Source organism: Rattus norvegicus, chromosome 5 (assembly GCF_021556685.1).
Source record: "Rattus norvegicus strain SHRSP/BbbUtx chromosome 5, alternate assembly SHRSP_T2T, whole genome shotgun sequence".
Taxonomy (NCBI): Eukaryota; Metazoa; Chordata; class Mammalia; order Rodentia; family Muridae; genus Rattus; species Rattus norvegicus.
Genome location: NC_141538.1, coordinates 79548092 through 79572848, shown reverse-complemented (window position 1 = coordinate 79572848; position 24757 = coordinate 79548092). Strand labels below are relative to the sequence as shown.

The window sequence follows — 24757 nt, the reverse complement described above, 5'->3', positions numbered from 1 at the left end:
GAGTTCAATTCCCAGCAACCACATGGTGGCTTACAACCATCTGTAAAGAGATCCGATGCCCTCTTCTGGTGTGTCTGAAGACAGCTACAGTGTACTTACATATAATAAATGAGTAAATCTTTAAAAAAAAAAAAAAAAAGATTTATTTATTTATTTCATGTATGTGAGTACACCAGACACCAGAAGAGGGCATCAGATCCCATCACAGTTGGTTGTGAGCCACCATGTTGTTGCTGGGAATTGAATCAGGACCTCTGGAAGAGCAGCCAGTGCTCTTAACTGTTGAGCCATCTCTTCAGCCTAATGTTGAACTTTTTTAAGTGAATTTAAACATATTAGATAGAATTGCTCCTGTAACATTCAGTTGGGATCTACTAGAGGGATTCAGAAGCATGTCAGTACCATGTAATAATTGATTTTCTGAAGTTAGCAAATGATGACAACATTGAACTGATAGAGCCTGCTAAATAGAGTTGTTGTCTCATGGATTATGTCTCTCTCTATAGCATGCGGTATTAATTAAGGAAAGCTGTGAGTTGATTTATTGCAAGCTTTTAAACAAAATAGTGATAAAGTTGTATTTCACATGTGCCTTGTCAACGATTCCCACATTTTCAGCTGTTGGCCTGGCCACCAAGTGGTCCCACATGATGGTGCATTCCTTTAGTCCTAGCACGGGGAAGAGGAGGCAGAAGGATCAGAACTTCAGGATCATCCTTGGCTATATTTTTAAAAAGTGGAAAGGAAAAAAAAATTGTGTGTGTGTGTGTGTGTGTGTGTGTGTGTGTGTGTGAGAGAGAGAGAGAGAGAGAGAGAGAGAGAGAGGTGGGGGGGAGGGGAAGTATAGGCAATAGGTTAATTTTACTTATTCATATCCTATATCCTATTGTACCTGCTACTTTTAAATCAAAAGGTCTGTATGTTGTCCATGAGGGATTTCATAAAGAGCGTCAGTCTCTCATGATTAACTTTCAGATTTAACTGTTCTACCTAAATAGGAAGATGAGACTAGCAGAAAACTTAACACTAAGGAATTAAATCTACCGAATCCCATTCTTGCTTATTTTGGTACAACTATTAATAATATAGTTATAGATATATTTAAAATGAAGATTTTATGTTGCGTAAGGACACTGGAACACTGGTGCCAAGTTGTGACTCCCTAGGCAATGTGGGACCTATGGTTATTCTCTGTGTATATTGTTATTTTAAAATCTCATGTATGACGGGTTACCTGAGATGCTGGGGGTAGGGGTAAAAGGCACTTGCTACCACACCTTGTGACTTGAGTGTGATCACCAGGCAGTTCCTACATGGCGGATGGAGAGAACTGACTCCTGTTGTCCTTTGACTTTCACACATCTGCTGTGACACACATGTCTACATAAAATCAATAAATAAAATGTAATAAAAAAATCCTTTCTTGTAGGTACATATTCTGTGAGAGCTTTAAATTATGAAGCTTATTCTAAAATAAAGAATATCCCTTCCTATGATCTTTACCTAAAATAGACTTAAAGATATTTTGACTCAACTTAGATTATTTTGTTTTTGTATTATGCTGCTTTCACTAGTGTGTGTGCTCGTGCACTCTTGTGCACAGGGCAATGTTTTTTATATCTGGGAACTTGAACATGGATCTGCAGTGTTAAGGCTTTTTTAAAAAATGTCTCTGGTAACTATGATTACATTTCAACACTTTATAACTCCTATTCTCCTTTTAAATATAGTTGTATAAACTAATGGCAGGGACTGATAGTATTCTGTTTGTTTAAAAGAACTGATTTTTATTTCAGCCCATTGTTACTCAGATTTACCTTTTAAAAGTCTTCCTTTTAGGGGTTGGGGATTTAGCTCAGTGGTAGAGCGCTTGGTCCTGGGTTCGGTCCCCAGCTCTGAAAAAGAAAAAAAAAAAAGTCTTCCTTTTAGCTCTATGTGGCCTTGACTAATAAGTACAAGTGTTTTATGGGGCCTGTGGGTCATCTCTGTATACTGTTTGTCTTTTCTCATTCTGCTTGGAAAACGTCTATCTTTCATCTCCGATTGTAAAGATGATGGTTACCTTTTAGCAAGAGAGACAGCCTAGAGCCTAAGTCACTCGTGGTTTTTTATCTTGCTATTACAAACATATAATATTCAATGTTGCTTAACTTCACAAGCATAATGCTAAATGTTATATATTTAACATATCAGTATATGTTATATATTGGCTCATTTATACAATGTTTAATGATACAAATATTGTGAATCTATGTTGTGAAAAATCAATATGATTGGAAGATAAATGTAGATGGAAAGAGAAAAAACCGCATATGCATAAAGGACGTGTGTTTCTGTGTGAGTGAATGTGTTGTGTATGGGTGTCTCAGGATACCAGTAGAGGTCAGTGGATTCCTTAGAACTGGGATTTTAGGTGGTCAGTCACCTGGTGTGGGTGCTGAAAACTGATTAGGGAAGAGTAGCAGGGAGAGGTCTTTGTTGCAGTATAATTAATAGAAAGGTTTCTTTTATCCCACACTAGAGCTGTCACCGCAGGGGCACATGGCATCTGTGAGATATTTTCATCTCAGTCAACAAAGTGTCTCACCTGCTCTGTACCATCCCATATCGTACTGCTGATGACCACTCTCTGAGCCTGGCAGCAATCTCTCTACCCATCTAATTCCCAAGGCAGGTTTCCACGCCAGACATACACATCCCAATTCTGTGGCAGGCTCAGTGTGTCCCGCCACCACATACTCTCTTGAACTCAATTAAATCGCCACATGAAAGAACACACAACACAATAACCTCCGATCCATTTGATAAGATATAATTGCCCATCTAAACAGCACAAAATCCTTTATACACCCATCCCTTAAAAATAGTCATGTGCAGAGAGAAATCTTAACATCTGTCTCTATGTTCTCTCAGCTGCTCTCCCCCTCACTCTGATCTCCCTAAAACTTTTCTCTCGCCAATGACATCCTTCCTTCTCGTCCAATGACAGGCTTCGTTCTATCCTGTACCTGCCTTCACCTGCATAATAACATCAACCTATAGGTCTTAACTGCTGGTCCATTATTCCCGCCCAGTATTCTACTTTTTTTTTTTCTTTTTTTTTTTCAGAGCTGGGGACCGAACCCAGGGCCTTGCACTTGCTAGGCAAGTGCTCTACCACTGAGCTAAATCCCCAACCCCCAGTATTCTACTTCTTGATTTGACTGCTGATTATGCAGCCTACTTATGAAACTATGATAATATTAATACTAAAGTCTATTCATGGCTATATTACAAAAAGAAAGTTATAGAGAAATACTTTGATACAGTTATGAGTCCTGACAAATTACACAAGATGAGCAAAATATGTACATGGTTGTGTGTGTGTGTGTGTGTGTGTGTGTGTGTGTGTACACGTACGTACATACTCTTAATGGTCATTCTAATGTCTGTTTTCCTTTCCTTTCAAAACAGAATTCCCAAATTATTACTAGATTGCCACACAAGAATAAAAAACCAATTTCCTTCTTCCACTTGAAAGTGGAAGATCAATGGTAAAAGAAAATTGACTGAGATGAAGTCCAGTTTTAACTTTCCTTAACCTCTGAGGATGGGAATGATGGTGATAGTGGTGGTTTGATTAAGAATGGCCTCCGTAGGCTGATTATTTGATTGCTTAGTCATCAGGGAGTGGCAGCACTTGAGAAGAGTTAGGAAATGTGACCTTGTTGGGATAGGTGTGGTCTTGTTGGAGGAAGTGTATCCCTGGGAAGGGTGGGAGTTGGGGTTCAAAAGCACAGTGTCACTCTGTCTTGGCCAGTGACCAGAATACAGCTTGCAAGACTTCTCCAGCACCATGGTGCTGCCATGCTCCCAGTCACGATGAGAGTGGACTGATAAACCTCTGAAACTGTAAGCAAGCCTACAATTAAATGTTTTCTTCTGTAAGAGTTGCCTTAATCATGGTGTCTCTTCACAGCACAATAGAACAGTGACTAAGAAGTGATGAAGTGCAATTTTATAACTTGAACCAGTCGTCATAAATTATAGAAGATCATATTATAAATCTGGTTCTTAATCAAGAAATCAAATCTCCTGTCATCTACCCATGTTTCAGAAGATCTAAAAATATACCCCTAAGTCTGCATTTTGTTTTGAATTATAGCACTCTCACCTATGTTTGAGTTAACATAACATACAAATAATGCTCCCATGATCGGCCTGGCTTAATCTATGCATACAAGAACAGGCCAAAACCAAGAAATTATAAAATACGTCACAACATCAGATGAGTGGAGAAACCCTTATGACAGATTAATAAAAGCATAATTATAGCTATTGTTAAAAATACAAAATAAAACAAAAGCAAATTAGTGAGATAGTCTTTGTATTCATATGCTTGAAATAATATTCATTTGAATCACTAAAATGTGGGAGAAGAATGACCTAGCATGTATGAGGTCCTAGGTGCAATACACAGAAATACAACCTAGCAGTGTACTAACATACGTACATACCTATTACAAATACAGATGTGGGAGCGAGTGGTAGTGTGTGTAGGGCAATAGGGAATGTTCAGTTTATACATTTTTAGGTCAAGTTGTATGTCACAGATACAACATTAAATATTGCTGTGTTTTTTATATGGTCCTCATGACATTTATCTACATAGGATTATAGGTAGTACATTTTCATTAGTTTTTAGAAAAGGGATATTAGGAGTTTGGCAAGATTGTATTTTTCTGCTGATAGTGGCAAATATATTTAATATTTAAAAAGATTGTAATAAAAATTTTAGTGGCAAATATTTAATATTTAAAAGGATTATAATAAAAAATTTAAATAGTTATATTTGGCCTATCTTCATACTATTCTTGGAAGAAAAATATTTCTGAATTTCATCTGCATAAACTTGAGTAATCTTTATAGGCAGGTCAATTATAGTTAGTATGATCTGAATAAGATCTTGCTGTGTGCTAGAGCAATCAGTTCATTTTTTGTAGTGACTGTCTGAAATTTTAGAGCAGGACAGCGTCATGGGGACATACTGTACTGCAGAGTGCTGAGTGGCATGCATGTAGTTTAAAGCATGTGGGGGTATTGGAAAATGGATATCTTAACCAAGGTCTGTTTATTACTACTGAGTAGGATTATCATAAGAACACAAAATGTAGCTAATACATAATAGATAAAGCCTATAATGCTTAAGAAATAAACTAAAATTTTATAGATAACTCATCCAGATTGTTTTGGTTGTATTTATACAAAAATTTATATCGTGATTTTCTTTAAATTGGGTATTTCTTAATTTACATTTCAAATGTTATTCCATTTCCCAGTTTCCCCTCTGGAAAACCCCTATCCCGTTCACCCTCTTCCTGATTCTGTGAGGTTGCTCCCCTATCCATTATCCCAATCCCTCCTGGCATTCCCCTACACTGGGGCATCAAGCCTTCACAGGAGCAAGGGCCTCTCTTCCCATTGGTGCCCAACAAGGCCATCCATCCTCCGTAACATATGTTGCTGGAGCCATGGGCCTGTCCATTTGTAGTCTTTTGTTGATGGTTTAGTCCCTGGGAGCTTTGGAGTGTCTGGTTGGTTGATATTGTTGTTCTTCCCTTCCTATGGGGTTGCAAACCCCTTCAGCTCCTTTAGCCCTTTCTCTAACTCCTCCACTGGGGTCCCCATGCTTAGTCCAATGGCTGGCTGTGAGCATCTGCCTCTGTGTTTGTCAGACTCTGGTAGAGCCTTTCAGGAGACAGCTATATCAGGCTCCTGTCAGCATGCACTTCTTGGCATCTGCAATAGTGTCTGGGTTTGGTGACTGTATATGGGATGGATCTTTCTTAAAATTTGTTGTTTGTTTGTTGAGCTCTGACTGGTCTGGAACTCACTCTTTAGATCAGGCTGGCTTTGAACTCAGAGATCTGCCTGCCACTGCTTTCTGACTGCTGGGATTAAAAGGTTTGTGCCACCACAACCTGGCTTAAATTTTGTTTTAGTTCTTTTAATTTTGCAGTGTAAAACATTTGAAAAGGGTCCTTTAACAATATATTAGTGGACTAGAGAGATTCCTGAATAAGGTTAAGAGTACTGGATGCTCTTGTAGAAGACCCAGGTTCAGTTTCCATCACCGACATGGCAGCTTAAAACTGTCCATAATCTCAGTTCCAAGGACTCTAGTACCTAGTTCTGATTTCTTGGGCACCAGGCATGCTGAATGTACGTACGTACATACATGCATACATGCATGAAAAACACTTATACCCGTAAAAATAAATACACACATGAGACATTTTGAACATTTGTAGAGGTATAGTCATTCCTCAGTTAGTGATTGGCATGCTTTCTGAATATGCAGTGAACTTCCTAGAGTAGGGTCTCTCAACCTATGGATTACGACATGTGGGGGTTGAACAACCCTTTCACAGGGGTTACCTCAGATGGTCAGAAAATACAAATATTCAAACTATAATTCATAACAAGCAAAATTACAGTTGTGAAGTAGCAACAAAAATAACTTTATGGTTGGGATCACCACAACATGGACTGTATTAAGGGGTTGTAGCATTAGGAGGGTTGAGAACTACTGTGCTAGAGTGTGTTTACACAGACCTGGGCAGTATAGTTTACTTACTACACTTAGGTGTATGTGTTATATATGGTGTAGCTTGTGCCCCAGACTGCAAACCTGTGCATATTGACTATGTACAAGTCTGTCACTGTATTGACTACTGTAGGTAGTTGTAGTTAAGTGTTGTGTATCTAAACATAAAGAAGGTAGACTTGTGGTTAGTGCTTACCTCATGAAAGTGATACCTGACTCTACGAAGCAATAGAATTGATTTATCCTAATACTTTTCCTCAAAGAAAAATCAGACAACAATTAAATGTGATGGCCAGAGTGAAAAACCAAAAGTGGATTTATTAAGAGGTGATTGGTTTCAAAACCCATAGCTCCATTAATTTCAAATCTGGTGTACTAGGTCAAGTGTGGCAATTTTTAGTTAATGTAGTATGTCAACCCAAATTAGTTTTGTAATTAAAAAAAATCTTATGTTTTTTTAGCTAATGGGAATGACAACAAGAAATTTAAAGGAGATAGACCTCCCTGTTCGCCTTCCCGTGTTCTCCATCTTCGAAAAATTCCATGTGATGTCACCGAAGCAGAGGTCATATCATTAGGTCTACCATTTGGCAAAGTAACTAATCTTTTGATGTTGAAAGGAAAAAGCCAGGTATGTAATATTTCAAGATTGACACTGAGTGATTATCTTCTGGGTGTTAGTATTTCATGTAATTTTTATTTTCTTGAACTTAAAATTAACTAGTTGACTTGAGACCGGGTCTCTGTTGCTCTGGCTGATGTAAAATTCATAAGCTCAAGTGACCTTTCTAAAGTTCAGTCTTCTAAGTATCAGGAACCACGTGTGTGCTGCCGTGTGGCTATCTGTAACCACAGATTAGTTTTTAAGTTGATTTTTTTTCCTTGTACGACAACAAGCAAAAATTAATACAATAAACAGGAAAATTTTTTATCTATTGATTTGAGGTCAATTTCTTTGAGCCCTATTTCGTATTTTACTTCATGTTTCCAATTATAGGATGATTCTTAAAAATGTCCTATTATGCCTAAGAGACCCTGATATTGAAATTATAAATTGGCACTTCATTTGTCCAACTAAAGAACAATGCAATTATCACTATAAGCTAAAGATCTAATTGTCTTTTACCTGGGATTTAAGAGTTGGGAACAGCTGGCATAGAGGCACACACCTTTAATCCCAGTGCTAGAGAGTTAAGGGTAGGTGAGTCTCTTGAGTTCAAGGCCAGCCCAGTGAGTTCCATACATTAAGTTCCAGGACAGCCAGGGCTATGTTGAAAGATCCTGTCTTATAACAAAACAAACAACAGCAACAAAAAGGTTTGGGGGCTATATCATTTGTAAAGGAAAACCGAATGTCTAGCTAGATACAACTGAGCAGTTAGTATTTTTAAAAGTGAAAGCAGTTACTTTTAAAAGGCCAGAGATTTAGCTCAGCAGTTAGTTAAGAGCCCTTGTTGCTCATGCAGTGGACCCAGGTCCAGTTTCCAGGCCCATAGCTGGCTGTTCCTGCCCTTCCAGGGGGTCTGACTGATAACTTCTCCAGAGTCCATGGGCAGCAGGTATACACGATGCACACATACAGTCAGGCAGACACATATATAAGATAGAAAGTGAGAGGGGTTGGGGATTTAGCTCAGAGGTAGAGCGCTTGCCTAGGAAGCGCAAGGCCCTGGGTTCGGTCCCCAGCTCTGAAAAAAAGAACCAAAAAAAAAAAAAAAAAAAAAGATAGAAAGTGAGTGGTTTTCTTTTTATAATGGATTTGTTTACAGTAGGCCACTTTTCTTGTAAGAGTTCATTTCTTTTTTTTTTTTTAAAAAAAAAAAAAACAAAACTGATTGCTGTGGATCTTCTCCGGTGCTTTGGTCTGTTGTAGCCAGTTGTTGCTTTAGGTTAGCCCAAAACAACGCCATGTCTCCTGCTTCCATTGACCCTTATGCACATTCCAGTTGTGGAATTATTGTGTAGCTTCCTTAATAATTTGAAAGACATAAGAGTAACTTCAATGAGTGTTTATATTAAGTTATTTTTTAAGATACTATTTTTGGTACTTTTGCGAGTTTCATACATTGATTGGTCTTACTCATTCCTTCTTTCTGAACTCTTCTCATACCACCTCCTCTTTTCTACCTGTCAAAACTGTTTTGTTTCTTAAACCGTTCAGGATACATTTTAATGGATACATGCAAAATGTAATCTCTGTGTATAAATGGGGTATTTGATGTTTTAATTCATGAATATATATTTAAATCAGATTCAAAACGTATGAAACATTCTTACCATCCTCTTTCTCTCTTTTTTTGGGGGGTGTTGGGGGAGGGGGGAGTCAGGGTAGAGGGAGCAGTTGTTAGGGTTTGACCCTAGCTCTTTTCTTGTGCTGGCCAAGTACTCAAGCTACAACCTGATATTATTTCTTTATGATGAAATCATTTAAAATCCTGTTTTCTAGTCTTTTTAATTATTTACTGTATTATTGTTGTCTTTAAATACCTTACTAAGAAAAAGCACAATAGAATTTTTACTCTTAAAGATAGCTTAGACAAGCTATCCTAACAGCTTAAACCAGCTGTTTTCAACCTGTACGTCAAGACCTCCTTTCACGGAGGTTGTATATCAGATCTCCTGCATATCAGGTATTTACATAGTAATTCATAACAGCAAAATTATAGTTATGAAATAGCAAAAAATTTTATTGAGGTCACCACAGCATGAGAAATTGTGTTAAAGAGTTAAAGCATGGAGTTGGGGATTTGACTCAGTGGTAGAGCGCTTGCCTAGGAAGCGCAAGGTCCTGGGTTCGATCCCCAGCCCCGATAAAAAAGAAAAAAAAAAAGAGTTAAAACATTAGGAAGACTAAGAACCACTGGTGTAGACACATTTATTGATCAACTTCCCCCAAGTCTTGTGACTCACTAATTTCCCCAGACAATAGTAACTGTCATTCTATGCCTACCTTTGTGTGAGAATAGCATTTGAAAGAGTCTACATATCAGTGAAATAGTGCAGTGCTTATCTTTCTGTTCTTAGCATAGTTACTGAGCACAACAGTCTCCAGCACTGTCCATTAAAAATGGCAGGTGTTCTTTTTCAATGGCTGAATCATTTTATTATATACAGGTATCACATTTTCTTTATTCATTCACTGGTTGATAGACAATTAAGTTGGTTCTGTGTTTGGCTGCTGTGAATGGTACTAAATAAATAGGAGACTGCAAATGTCTCTGTGACCTTCTGATTTTGTTGCTTTTGGATAAACACCCAGTAATGAATTGCTAGCCCCATTTAATTTTTTTTATAAAAAGGAATCTCTATTCTGTGTGTGTAATAGTTACATCGATTTATGTTCCCATCAGCAGTACATACAAGGCTCTCAACACATTTCTTTTTTAATTGAGACAGTGTCTCACTGTGTAGTCTAGGCTGGCCTTGAGCTCAAAGATCCTCCTGCTTCTGCCTCTTGACTTCTAGTATCAGTGTTGTGTGCCATCATTCCTGGCCTTACCCTTAGTCCTGTTTGATAATAGCCATTCTATTATCAAACAGCAAGTTAAAAGTTGAATTTCTATTTCCCTGATTAGTTGTATTGAATTTTTTTAAAATAGCTGTTGACCATTTGTTTTCTTTTGAAAAAACAAAATGAATCTTTTATCTGTCCTCTGCTCACCGTGGCCTAGTCAAACTGTCCTTTCAGCTTTGCATATTGAGAACCTCTTGCCTTTACCTCCTCCTGTCTGGAATTATGCCTGTGTACAGTACTTGTGCTTGGAGCCCTCGCCTTAAAGCTGTAGATAAACAGACCCAACTCTATTGCCCATTTAAAAAATAGAATCCTTTTTTTGATCATGTTATTCTTGAATAAATTTGAGGTATTCTTGAAGGTAGTTCTGAGTACTCGGTATGGTTGGAATGTTTATATTCTCTTTTTCAGCAGCCATTAACAAAGTAGGCAGGCCTTGCTACATTAAAAGTTCTATTACCAACTGCATGTGGTAGTAATAAGCACTCAGGAGGCCAAGGCAAGGGTCTGGTCTACATAGTGAGTTTAAGGACAGAGAAGGTCTATGTAGGAGAGACCCTGTCCCTTCCCCAAGATTTAATAAAAACCTGCTAATCAAAAAAGTTCTATTGGTAATTTAATCTATCACAGAGGGATATAGCAGTCTACATAACTAAATCCATACATAGGGTAAAACATGAGATGTCAGGAAACTTTTTACTTCTCTGCCTTTCCCCATGCTATTTTTCCCATCCTGTATTAGGTACCAAGTGTCACTTGAATGATTCCAATCAATATTGACTTAATGTAGTTCTCTAATTTTAGGAATTGATCCTTTGCATCTTATTCTTTTTTTTTTAAAGATTTATTTATTCATTTATTCTATATGAATACATTGTAGCTGTCTTCAGACACACCAGAAGCGGGCATCAGATCTCATTACAGATGGTTGTGAGCCACCATGTATGTGGTTGCTGGGATTTGAACTCAGGACCTCTGGAAGAGCAGTCAGTGCTCTTAACCGCTGAGCCACCTCTCCAGCCCTGCATCTTATTCTTAAGATAATCTTTATTTGGAGGATTTGAAGCTATTTTATTTTCTAGTATCTCCAGATCTTATGTGAAATGTATGTGTGTCTGTGTTTTTGTTTGTTTTATGAGATGGGTTTTTCTTTGTATCCTGGGCTGATGTGGAACTTGCTCTGTAGACCAGGCTGACCTCAAAACTCAGAGATCTGTCTGACTCTGCCTTTCAAGTACTAGAATTAAAGGCAAGGGCTACCACCATTTGGCCAAATCTGTGTTTTTAAAAAACCCTCAACACTTGTTTCTAAGCCCTAGGAACATTAGCTAAAATCATGTGCCACCTAGAGGGTGGTGGATAAGATTGTAACGTAGTAAGTATATGTTTAAAAGACTTTTTGATTTGGAGCAAATATGAGTGAGTGACTATGGAATGTAGCGATTCTTGGTATCTTAAATTAATGTTCTCTGCTGACACTGCACACTTCATTTCTCATTGTGGGTGAATTATAAATCTTAAAGAAATTCTTCATAATCTTAAATCGGGAAACCTTTAATTAAAAGTATCTCACATGTATAAAGAAAAATGTCATAAGCAGAGAATTTTTTTTTACGTGGTGTTACCCAGCCCTTTTCTTTGCTGGTAATAATTCAAAGTGTGTGTGTGTATGTGTGTGTGTGTGTGTGTGTGTGTGTGTGTGTGTGTGTGTGTGTGTGTACATATGTATCTACCTATATATAAATGTGTAATCATGTTTATGTGAATACAGTGTAAACACATAGTTACATATATATAAAGTAAAAAAATACTTTCCCAGATTTATATGTAGCTTTTGCTTTAAAGGATGAATGTAGGGTAGAAGAATAATTGAAAAATGAGACAAAACTGAATGTGAGTGCCGACTCAGTGTAAAGAGTGCTGGCTGCTCTTCCTGGAGATCTGGGTTGGATCACATCACCCATAAGGTAGTTCCCAACGGTCTGTAACTTCAGTCTTGGGATCCAACTCCCTTTTCTGGCATCTCTGGGTAGTGCATTCATATGGGCATAGACATACATGAGACATAAACCCTATACACATAATAAAGTTAAAAATTTTGAAAAAGAAAACTAAATGCGGATGCTATTTTGAGTGGGTGCCTTCATACACTGATATTTTCTAGTTCTTTCCTGTAGAATTCCAGACAGACCACCTAATAACTAGCACTCTAACCTAACAGTCATTTCGTGTTTGAGTTATAGTTTGCTTATATAGCTACACATTTTAAAAAAGGAAACTGAGGTTTGCAAGTTACAGTAGGTAGGTGGATTTAAATTGAGATTTTACTCAGGCAATGGTTATTTCTCATTCCTTGCTATCAAATCAGATATGTTGGTTTCTTGGTGGCAATGTTTGTGATGATAGGCACTCTGAAAAAGGGACATTCCATTTCATCTGTAGATGGCTGGTGTATAAAAACGGAGAAGAGCAAGTTATTAGACCCAGATCTTATTTTAGAATTTAGATAGAGTAGTACTTTTCCACCAACTGATCCCTTTCCCCATCTCTAACAGGGCCTCACTGTGCTCTGTTCCAGGCTGTCCTGCAACTCAGAGGCTCTCCCAGGGCTGGCACTAAAGGTGTGCACCATCATGCTCACACTTGGACTTTTTTTATTTTTAACCTCTTTGTCTTTATTGAATGAAATTCTAGCATCTCTTTTGTATTCTCTAGCAGTTTAGCCCAAGATTTTACAATAAATAAATAAATAAATAAATTATAGCTCCTAAGAATATTTATTTGTAACGGTGATGTAAACATTTATTTTTAGGCATTTGAAGAACAGAAGTTTAAAAACAAACATAAAATGTAACAAAATAATTTAATCAACTGGTAGTTTCCTAAGTTGAAAACTTTTATTGTACCCAGTTTTTCAAATTTATCCTCTTGGGGACAGTGTCATGTATGGTGAGAAGCACAAGTTTAGATCTATGTGGAATGATTCTTAACCATCTTCTTGTGTTTATTGCAGGCCTTTTTGGAAATGGCTTCTGAAGAAGCTGCTGTTACTATGATAAATTATTACACTCCCGTTACTCCTCACCTTCGAAGTCAGCCTGTTTATATCCAGTATTCCAATCACCGAGAACTTAAGACTGACAATCTGCCCAATCAGGCTGTGAGTATGGCAGGCGTCTATAAGAATACTTAGATATGTTACAACTTAAAGTTAGCTTTCTGTACCACTATATATACATTTTCCTTCCTTTTAGTACACTGCATTAGGATTTCTTATGTATATGTAATTTGTTCCGAAATGTTTAATAATCAAAAGTTTCATTTGGAAACATTGGAAGCTGTAGTGTTAGAGGGCTGTGCATGGGTAACATTCTTGTGATTCTAGAAGTAGGAGGCTAGACTATTCAGGGAAAGTTTCTCAAAAAAAAAAAAAAAAAAAAGAAAAGGAAAGAAAAAAAAAGCAAGATGTAACATCCCCCTCCCCCAACTGTTTTCATAATTAAGATAAAATCCTGTACCTCCTAAAATCAGAAATCTGAAAGAAGTGGAGGAAATAGCTGGATTTACCCTTGTTCTGAAAAGAAGTCAACAGCCTTGCGTTTGCCTCTCATGGTCTCGTGTGTGCCTGTGTGCAGCACTCTCCCAGGCTATATCCCTAGGCAGCAGTAGTTCTATCTTGATATTTGGGAGGCAGTTTAAGATGTAGAGCATTGCTCAGAAATGTCCTTTAAATGAGTTTTGACTCCTCAAGTGAATGTGGAATAGTATGTAACAACATAATGCTTTATTTCTCGTTTTTATTTTGATACACTTCATGGTGAGTCCTGTGTCCAGGTTCATTTTAAGTGGTTAAATAGAAATTTGATTTAACATGAAAAGAATTTTGTCTACAAAGCAAGTGCATTTTTTAAAAGTGTGTGTGTGTGTGTATCTGTCTGTCTATCATATGTATTAGGTGTTTGTCTGCATAGATGACCGAGAAGGTACCAGATTCCCTGGAACTGGAGTTACAGACAGGTGTGAGCTGTCTGTGGGAGGTGGGAATTGAACTCAGGTCCTCTAGAAGAGTAACCAGTGCTTTTAACCACTGAGCCATCTCTCCAGCCCTATGTACTTTATTTCTTAAATATTTTTTAAAATTCAATATAATTACATTGCTTCCTCTTTTCTTCTCCTTTAGCCTCTCCCATTCCCCACATTCCTTCTCAAATTCACAACTGCTGCTGCTGCTGCTGCTGCCGCTGCCGCTGCTTCTTGTTGTTGTTGTTGTTATTATTATGATGCGTGTGCTTTTGTTATTATCCATCCTCAACTTCACACACAGGGTTTCTATGTGTAGCTTGCTGATTCTGTTTAATGTTGCTTCTGTGTGTATGATTTCAGGGCTGACCACCTGGTATTGGATAACCAATTTGAATATGCATCTCTGGGGAAGGCTAATTCTCCCTTGCTCAGCTGTTGTTAATTGGTGGCAGGCACTTTGTTTTAAGAGTAGAGACATATGAGATTTGTTTTTCTTAGGCAGCCGTATGTTGAGGTAGGTATCATGGATGTGACTTCCCTATCATTTCTAGGAGGTACAGTCTCACAACAGACTTCCCATCTTCTAGTGTTTACAGCCTCTTCCCCTTCCCCCATGATGTTCTTGAGCCTGGGATGCAGGAGTTGTATTGTAGATGTAACACTGGGGCTGGGCCCCTGGCCCAGTTGCTCTCTGAATTTTGACCGGGTATGGTTTTCTGTAATGGTCTTCATCTTGTTCAAAGTGAAGCTTCTTTGAAAGGTGATCTATGAGTATTAGGATAAGTATTTAGGTTAAAAGTATTGGTGAGATCAGGAATTCAAGGGCCATACCTAAACGTAATAAAAGCAATATATAGCCAACATCAAACTAAATGGAGAGAAATTTGAAGCAATCCTACTAAAATCCCACAGACTCTCCCCCTATCTATTCAATACAGTACTCAAAATTCTAGCCAGAGAAATTAGACAACAAAAGGAGATCAAAGCAATATAAATTGGGAAGGAAGAAGTCATGATACCACTATTTGCAGATGATATGATAGTATAATACATTTTAGTGACCCCAAAAAATTCTACCAGGGAACTCCTAAACCTGATAAACATCTTCAGCAAAGTGGCTGGATATAAAATTATCTCTAACAAATCAGTAACCTTCCTCTACTCAAAGGATAAATGGGCTGAGAAAGAAATTAGGGAAATGACACCTTTCACAATAGTCACAAATAATATAAAATACCTGATGTCACTCTAACCAAGCTTGTGAAAGATCTGTATGACAAGAACTTCAAGTCTCTTTTAAGAAGACCTCAGAATATGGAAAGATGTCCCATGCTTATGGATCAGCAAGATTAATATAGTAAAAATGGCCATCTTACCAAAAGCAATCTACAGACAGATTCAATGCCATCCCCATCAAAATTCCAAATCAGTTCTTCATAGACTTAGAACGATTCTCAAATTCATCTGGAATAACAACAAACCCAGGATAACAAAAACTGTTAAACAATAAAAGAACATGTGAGGGAATCATCATCCCTAACTTCCAACTGTATTACAGAACAATAGCAATATAAACTGTATGGTATTGGTACAGAGACAGAGATCAGTGGAATAGAATTGAAGACCCAGTAATGAATCCACACACCTATGGTCACTTGATCTTTGACAAAGGATCCAAAACCATCCAGTGGAAAAAAGATAGCATGTTCAACTAATGGTGTTTGTTCAACTGTAGGTCAGCTTGTAGAAGAATGCAAATTGATCCATTCTTATCGCCCTGTACAAAGCTCAAGTCCAAGTGGATGAAGAACCTCCACATAAAACCAGATACACTACATCTAATAAGAGCCTTGAACACATGGACATGGAAAATTTTCTTGAACAAAACACCAATGGCTCATGTTCTGAGATCAATAATCAATAAATGGGACTTTATATAATTAAAAAGCTTATTATACAAGGCAAAGGACACTGTCATTAGGACAAAATGGCAACCCACAGGTTGGGAAAAGATCTTTACAAACCCCATATCTGATAGAGGGCTAATATCCAAAATATACAAAGAATTCAAGTTAGATTCCAGAGAACCAAATAACCCTATTAAAAATGGTGTACAGAGCTAAATGAAGAATTCTCAATTGAGGAGTCCAGATGTCTGAGAGGCACTTAAAGAAATGTTCAACATCCTTAGTCATTAGGGAATGCAAATCAAAACAACCCTGAGATACCACCTCACACTAGTCAGAATGACTAAGATCAAAACTCAGTTGACAGTAGATGCTGGCAGGGATATGGAGAAATAGAAACACTCCTCCATTGTTGGTGGGACTGCAAGCTGGTACAACCATTTTGGAACTCAAACTATTTCTCACTAAATTGGAAATAGCTCTACCTAAAGACCCAGCTATATCTCTCCTGGCATATACCCAAAAGATGCTCCAACACATAACAAGGACACATGTTCCACTATGTTCATAGCATCCTTATTTATAATAACCAGAAGCTGGAAAGAACCCAGATGTCCCTCAACAGAGGAATGGATACAGAAAATGTGGTACATCTACACAATGGAGTGTTATTTTGCAGCTGTTAAAAACAGTGATTTCGTGAAATTCACAGGCAAATGGATGGAACTAGAAAATATCCTGAGTGAGGAAACCCAGACACAAAAGAACACATGGTATGTACTCACTGACAAATGGATATTAGCCCAAAAGTTCAGGATACCCCAAGGTACAACCTACAAACCATCCGTAGCTTAAGAAGGAAAACCAAAGTGTGAATGCTTCAATCCTACATAGAAGGGGAACAAAATATTCACAGGAGTTAGAGGGAGGGAGTGACCAGGGAGGGAAACAAAGGGGGGGGGGGAAATGGTAGCTATTGGAAGGTACAGGAGAGAAGTACAGAGGATCAGGAAATTGAATTGTAATATGTAGCAGTCGGGGAAAGGGAACTGGGGGTAGCCACTAGCTGACAGGGAAATGAGAGGCTCCCAGGACCCAATGGGGATGATTTTAGCTAAAATATGCAACAAAGGGGAGATAGAACCTGTAGAGACCACCTCCAGTCAATAGGCACAGTCCCTAGTTGAGGGATGGGGCACCTACCCATCTCAAAATTGTTAACCCAGAAATGTTTCTGTCCAAATGAAAGACAGTGTCTTAGTTAGGGTTTTACTGCGGTGAACAGACACCACAACCAAGGCAACTCTTATAAGGACATTTAATTGGGGCTAGTTTATAGGTTCAGAGGTTGTCCATTATCATCAGAGTGGGAACATGACAGCATTCAGGCAGGCATAGTGCAGGAGAAGCTGAGAGTTCTACCTCTTCATCTGAAGACTGCTAGCAGAATATTGACTACCAGGCAGCTAGGATGAGGGTCTTAAAGCTCAAACCCCCACAGTACCATGCCTACTTGAACAAGGGCACACCTATTCCAACTGGGCAATACCTAATAATGACACTCCTTGGGCTGAGCATATATAAACCATCACAGACAGAGACAGAAAATGGAACAGAGACTGAAGGAAAGGACATACAGTGACTGCTTCACCTAGGGATCCATCCCATCTGTAGACACCAAGTCCCAAAACTATTGCTGATGCCCAGAAATGCTTGATAACAGGAGCCTGATTTGGCTGTTCCCTGGGAGGTTCTACCAGCACCTGACCAGTAAGGATGCAGATATAGCCAACCATTGGATTAAGCCCAGGGACCCCAATGGAAGAGCTAGGAGAATGACCGAAGAAACTAAGGGGATTGCAACCCCATAGTAAGAACAACATCAACTAACTGGACCACCCACAGTTCTCAGAAACTAAACTACCAACCAATGAATATACGTGGAGGGATCCGAGGCTCCAGATGCATAAGTAGCACAGGATGGCCTTATCTGACATCAATGGGAAGGGAGGCCCTTGGTCCTACGGAGGCTTGATGGTCCACGGAAGGGTCATGCTAAGAGAGGTGAGGTGGGAGTGAGTGAGTGGGTGGAGGAGCACCCTTACCTAGACATAGGGGAGGGGAGAAGGGAAGATGGGAAGAGGGATATGGTTGTGCTTGTGCAGCTTTCCTTGAGTTCTAGGGATTCAAACTCAAGGCCTCATGCTTGCGTTTCGGCAGGTGCTTTTAGCTGATGAGCCATCTTTCCTTGCTCATAATAAATAAATTCGTCTTTAAGTAATTTGTAAGTGTACATTTTAATGGTTGTTAAGGAAAATCATTAACTCATCCATCTTTGGAACTTTTCCCTGTTTGTGTTTACGTAATTTATAAACAATTAAAAAAAACCAAACATTTTAAGAGATGGCTCAGTGGTTAAGGGCACTGACCGCTCTTCCAGAGACCCTGAGTTTATTTCTCAGCAACCACATGGTGACTCACAACCATCTGTAATGGGATCTGATGCAGTGTACTCAGATAAATAAAAATTTATAAAAGAATATTTTAAAAATTATTTTTAAACTATGGGAACCCCAATGGGGTGTTAGAGAAAGGACTGAAGGAGCTGAAGAGGTTTGCAGCCCCATAGGAAGAATGACAATATCAACCAACCAGACCACCCAGAGCTCCAGGGGACTAAACCACCAACCAAAGAGTACACATGGAGGGACCCATGGCTCCGGCTGCATATGTAGCAGAGGATGGCCTTGTCTGCCATCAATAGGAGGAGAGGCCCTTCGTCCTGTAGAGGTTCATTTCCCCAGTGTATGGGAATGCCAGAGTGTTGAGGTGGGAGTGGGTGGGTGGGAGCGGGGAGCATCTTCATAGAAGCAGAGGGTGGGGGGGGTAGGGGAGGGAGGGAAAGGGGATAACGTTTGAAATGTAAATATATAAAATATCCAATAAAAATAAATAAATCATTTTTAGGTGTTGGTAATTTTCCTCAAGATGGTCCTTTTTCATATCGTGATCCAACATAACATTAAGAGAAAAAACAACTTTTTATATTTTAAAATATATATATATATATATATATATATATATATTTTTTTTTTTTTTTGGTTCTTTTTTTCGGAGCTGGGGACCGAACCCAGGGCCTTGCGCTTCCTAGGTAAGCACTCTACCACTGAGCCCCATATTTTAAAATATATTTATGGGGTTGGGGATTTAGCTCAGTGGTAGAGTGCTTGCCTAGCAAGCACAAGGCCCTGGGTTCGGTCCCCAGCTCCGAAAAAAAGAAAAAAAATATATTTATATTTATAAATCTGTGCATATATGTACATGCCTGATGCCATGGACATCAGAAGAAAACATGTAGTTGCTTGGAACTTAAGTCGTGGGTGGTTGTGCTACTATGTGGCTGCTTACAAACTCAACCCAGGTCTTCGCCAAGAGCAACAAGTGCTCTCAGCAGCTCAGCCATCTTTCCAGCCTCTCCATTAATTTTATTGCTTTTGGTTTAATATTCAAGTCTTTGTTGTCTTAGATTTTTTAATTTTATATATGTGATATCTACATGATATATGTGGTATATATTATTATTATAAAGGTAGCACTTTATTCTTCCTAATGGAAAGATAATTTCTTCTGGTTTATTTAATAACTGATCTATTAATCTACTGATATGAAATTTATCCTAGCTTCATAGCATGCCCTTTCTGCATGCTTATATGCTACATGCTGTGTTCATGAATTCTGTTCACTTGGCATGAACTCCAAGTCTGCATTCCTGCTTTAGTGTGTACTGTGAGTTAATTTTTTGCAGAGTAGTGTATTGTCTCTTCAGAATTAACTGATAATAGTCCTTATAGTTATTTTTGTTAAGTCTTGTTTTCTTTTAAAAAATTGGAATTTGATTTTTTTTGTAAATTCAGAAATAATTAACATATTCTTCTGAATCTTTAGTACAAGTTCTGTTTTGTTTTTTATTAAAGTTTTTTAGTAGAATTTAAACATTTTCCTCATGTAAATCATACAGTTTTTCATAGTAGTTTGATTCCTAGGTACGTTAGTATAGATTGTCAGAACAAAAGATAATTTAATAAAAACTTAGAGATTGGATTATGCCAAACGGAAACAGTGAGAAATCCCAGTTGCTAGGCAACCACAGTCACCCAAATGGCCTCGTTTATTCTTAGATAGCCTTGATTTTTTTTTCCAACACTTTTATTCCAAACCCCACCAGATATAAGTCAAAAGGGAAAGTACCTGTTTACACATATATAAATCCTGCTTATATTTTTCAAAGCCAAGAAGTCAGATTCACATTCCCACTCCTTTTTTTTTCTGAGGATACCCCAAAACAAACATGTGACTCAGTTGTGGACACAGTTGTCAAAGGATCAAGTCCATATGAAGTAGTTTTACCTCCTTTCTTTACTGGAGAACTATAATTAATAAATATAATTGTGGGGTCCTACATTTGAAAACTTTTTACTTTGGGGTTTTCTTGACCTTGTTAGGTAGTTTATGAATTTGCAAAAATTACTTTGTAAGGTTTTACCTTGAAAATGTTCTCTAAACAATTACAGTGTATAGTAAAGACCATCATGTTCACTCTATTCTAGTTTCCATATTCTTGACCTTAGAAGTGTATCTTCAGATCACACAGGCACTGTGCGTTTTATTTGTTAAGGGAGGGGACTCACTATGATGCTCGTTAGGTTGAGCTCACTTGGTTAGCCTAGGCTGTCCTTTTACTCCTTTCCTCCTTTGTCACTTGTAAGTGCTGGGATCACAAGTCTCTGCCACCATGTTCCCTGGGTACATTTTAATAACAACTATATTTTCTCACTCTAACTATTAATATTAAAGTCCTTGTGTTCTTTGATTATACTGATGTCTGTTTCCCTTATTAATAGTATAACCATTCTAGTATTGTTGCCTTAACTGTCTAAAAATCATCTCTCACAGTAGTAATTTTTTTGTACTATAACTGTAAGCATCAAATGCATTTTCATCTTCAAACACTGTTTTTCTTAAATGTTTGTGCTTAATTGAAAATTGCTGCTAAGAACTTGGTGTCGCAGTACTGCATATTTATAATCCCAGCACTGAGAGGCTGAGGCAATAGGATTTTAGTTCAAAAGTGTCCTTAGCTACATCATGAAACCCTGTCTCAATATAAAACAAAAAGCACAAAGTCTTATTATAATTATGAAATATATCTACCATTTTTCAGGTCCCCCCCTTTTACTTTTATTTTCAAAAGCCCTTTTCTGCCCCTCCTTCTGTTTTCCATCTCTTTACTCCTTTCTTTGCCTCTTATCCCCCCCATCTCTTATTTAACCCTTTATGATGCTAGTGTTACCAGTGTAGCACCACTGTACCCCACTTTAAAAGCATATGTTCACTTTCTTGCCGGTTACTGAGAAGGCTGAGTCGGTGCTCTGTGAACACTGGTGCGGTCTATATTGAACGTTCTGTAGTGTGGAGGGCAATATGCACTGTTACGTCTCTTCTTCTGTAAAAGAGAAAATGTGAAGAAAAAACAATAACAGCAAAACTAGCAGCAGCAATTACATAGAACTGAAATTAGTAGAGTGATTATTGACAGGAAGTGAAGAAGTGAAATCAAATTTGTTTTTAGTTACACATGCTTTTGATATTAAATCATTTTTAATGTGAGAGAAATGCTCATTATGTCTTTGCCCAGATACTCCAGACTGTAATACCCAATGCAGTAGTGACTATGTTTAACTAATTGTAAAACTCAGTTCCCCAATTACTGTGTCTGATCACTGTTATATAGGTTGTTTTGTTTTGTTTTTTGTTTTATAAGACAGTTTTTTCTGTGTATCCCTGGCTGTTGTGGCACTCAAACTGTAGAACAGACTGGCCTCAAACTCAGAGGTCTGCCTGCTGTGATTAAAGGCTTGGACCCTCACTGCCATCACTTGAGATACCTAGCTAGCAGTCATATTGAACAGGGTAGAACCTAGCCTTTCTCACAGGAATCTGTTGGCTGTAAGATAGCACTAAGTAAATCTTATACTCCTTCATTTGTGGAGTGTGTAGAATAGTTCACACAGTGATCTTATATTTGCCTGTTAATTCTAAGCCTATATCTTTTTCGATTGGTATCCCCCACCTCATACACACCAATTAAACTTTAAAATGGAAGTTTGAGTTGATTTTCAAACCTGTAAAAGCAGCACCATCCTCATTTTCTAATAAAACGTTACTGAGAAGCTCAGAGTGAAGTAAATGAGGCTGTGTGTATGTGTCTGTGTGTCTGTGTGTACACACACATAAATACAGTATATATACAGTTAATTTTATATAGATCAAGCATACTTATTCTCTTTTCACTTCATTTTTAAAAATAAATATTGTAAGATTTAAGGATATTACAAATGTAGAAAAATGTGCAGGTAGAGTATAAAGTTTCAGTTTTCAAGCCTTTTGAGGGTGTATAACCAACCATTCTTCATTATTTACTGGTATTTTGTATATGTATCTACAAATGAGGAAATTTCCTCTCTAGGCTACAACGGGGTAGTCAGCACTGGGTTAGGTTGGTGGCACAGGCCTGTAATCCCATTTATTTAGATCACAAGTTCAAGATTTGTTGAGGCCACATAGTCTATTTTAAGGCTAGCTCAAGTAATGTTTATCTTTTTTTTTTTGGTTCTTTTTTTCGGAGCTGGGGACCGAACCCAGGGCCTTGCGCTTCCTAGGTAAGCGCTCTACCACTGAGCTAAATCCCCAGCCCCTAACTTTATCTTGAAGTGAAAAAGCACTCCAGGAAGGCTCCAGTAGGATGCTTACCAGATGTGCATGAGACCTTCAGTCCAGTCTCTACTACTGCCCCCCTCCAAAAAAAATAAGAAATTAATATTGATACATTACTCCTCTGTCATCTGTACATCACACTCATACCTTGCTAATTCTATTAACACCTGCATGTAGCAAAATGATATAGTTAGATTCATGTATATGTTCTTTTTGGTTATATCTTTTTAGTCATTTTAGAAAAATTTTGCCTTTCTTTTAATCTGATGTCCTTAACATCACTGAAAATGAAAGGCAGTTTACTTCCTATCATGTTCCTCAACGTGTGTTAGTCTAACATTTCCTTGTGATTCAATTTGGAATATGTATCTCTGACAGATACATGTAGAAGTGACACAGTCATGTTTACCCAGCTTCTGTAGTATGGAAGAAGGAAACCTCTTTCCTATTACCCATTGGGGAGGTTTGGTTGGTTGTTTCTTGAGTCCTCATTCTAAAATCCAAGGATGCTAAAGGTATTTTTATAAAATGGTGTAATAGCTGTATATACCATAAGCACACATAAAGCGTATACTTTAAATACCTTCTAGATTATTTATAATGTAACATGGAGGCTATGTAAATAGCTGCAATAGTTCCAGCTGTGATGACATACTCTTGTAATCCTCAGCACAGGGAAGACAAGTGCCAATCCAGACTTAACTGCATAATAGTGAGACCTAGTTTCAACCAAAGCCCCAAAGTTATTATATTATTTTGTTATTATATTATTATGATGACAAGTAAAGGGGGTGTTTACATGTTTAGTATAGGTCAGTAGTTCTCAACCTTCCTAATGTGATCCTTTAATACACTTCCTCATGTTGTGTGACTCCCAACTATAAGATTATTTTTGTTGCTATTTTATAACTAACTTTATGCTATTATGAATTATAATGTAAATGTCTGTTATGCAGATAGCTTAGGAGCCCCCTTGTGAAGGGATCATTCAACCTCCAAAGGGGTCACAACCCACAGGTTGAGAACTGCTAACATAGAAGTTTTTCCATCTATGTTTAGATGTTGTACCTACCGATATGGAGGGCTCACCTTTACTTAAAAGGGGGGAAATAATATCTCATGCATTTGTAGTTATAAATTTTGTTCTTTATGAGCTGTCAGTTGTTAGCATTATCTCTTTAGGGATTCAGATTGGGCCAGTGGGAACCCCTTCAAGTTGTCTTCTGTGTTTAACATACAGACTTTATTGTATCGATAATTTTTTTGCATTCTGGAAAATATAACAAAAATACCACAAAACCAAAATTATTTCACACTTCTGTTTTTCTTGCCACAGTTCTGAACCAGCCGCCTTTTAGAACACCTTGTTTCATTTCAGTAGAAATGTATTAGAAGCTTTCTTGTACACTTACAAACACCATTTGCCAGGTTATCTGCATGACAGGTTAGCCTGATCACATTCTCTAGACTCAACATTAGTTCATTGCTTGCCCACCCCGTGGACCTCTTCACCGTTCTCATGCTGTCTCATGACACTGGCTACCCATATCATTGTGGGTTTCCTTCTTAGGCTCAGACATTCTTAACAATCTGCTTCGCAACTCAAGATCTTCAGGTGATAGCTAGCATTGAAGCTCCCTACCCCCAAATAGAAACATACCATAAATACCTTCTTTTCCTTGTGTGGGTTCAGATTTCCCTGTGCAAGGCAGCTCTGACCTGTGGCTATGCACCTCAGCTTGTTCATAATGTTCCATGGCAGGGAGGCCTACTTCTACTGAGGCCTACTTTCCCCACTGACACCAATCACATTTGCGCTTATACTGTCTAAAAGCTTTAGACCTGAGTTGTCAAGTAGTAACGAACGCCTTAATGCCAGAGGCAGAGGCAGTAGGTCTCTGGGTTTGAGGCTAGACTGATCTACAAAGTGAGTTCCAAGACAGCCAAGACCAC

General features: G+C 38.1%; 1 protein-coding gene across 11 annotated transcripts in view; it reads left to right on the top strand.

Annotated features, from left to right (window-relative positions):
- Positions 1 to 24757, top strand: part of Ptbp3 (polypyrimidine tract binding protein 3) — an 86071-nt gene that overhangs the window by 31131 nt on the left and 30183 nt on the right. For 8 of the 11 annotated variants that reach the window (XM_087551349.1, XM_087551347.1, XM_087551348.1 and 5 more), the window contains 2 exon segments: positions 7048 to 7217; positions 13114 to 13260. In XM_087551349.1, coding sequence (XP_087407475.1) covers positions 7048 to 7217; positions 13114 to 13260 — 317 coding nt within the window. 11 annotated transcript variants of the gene reach the window in all.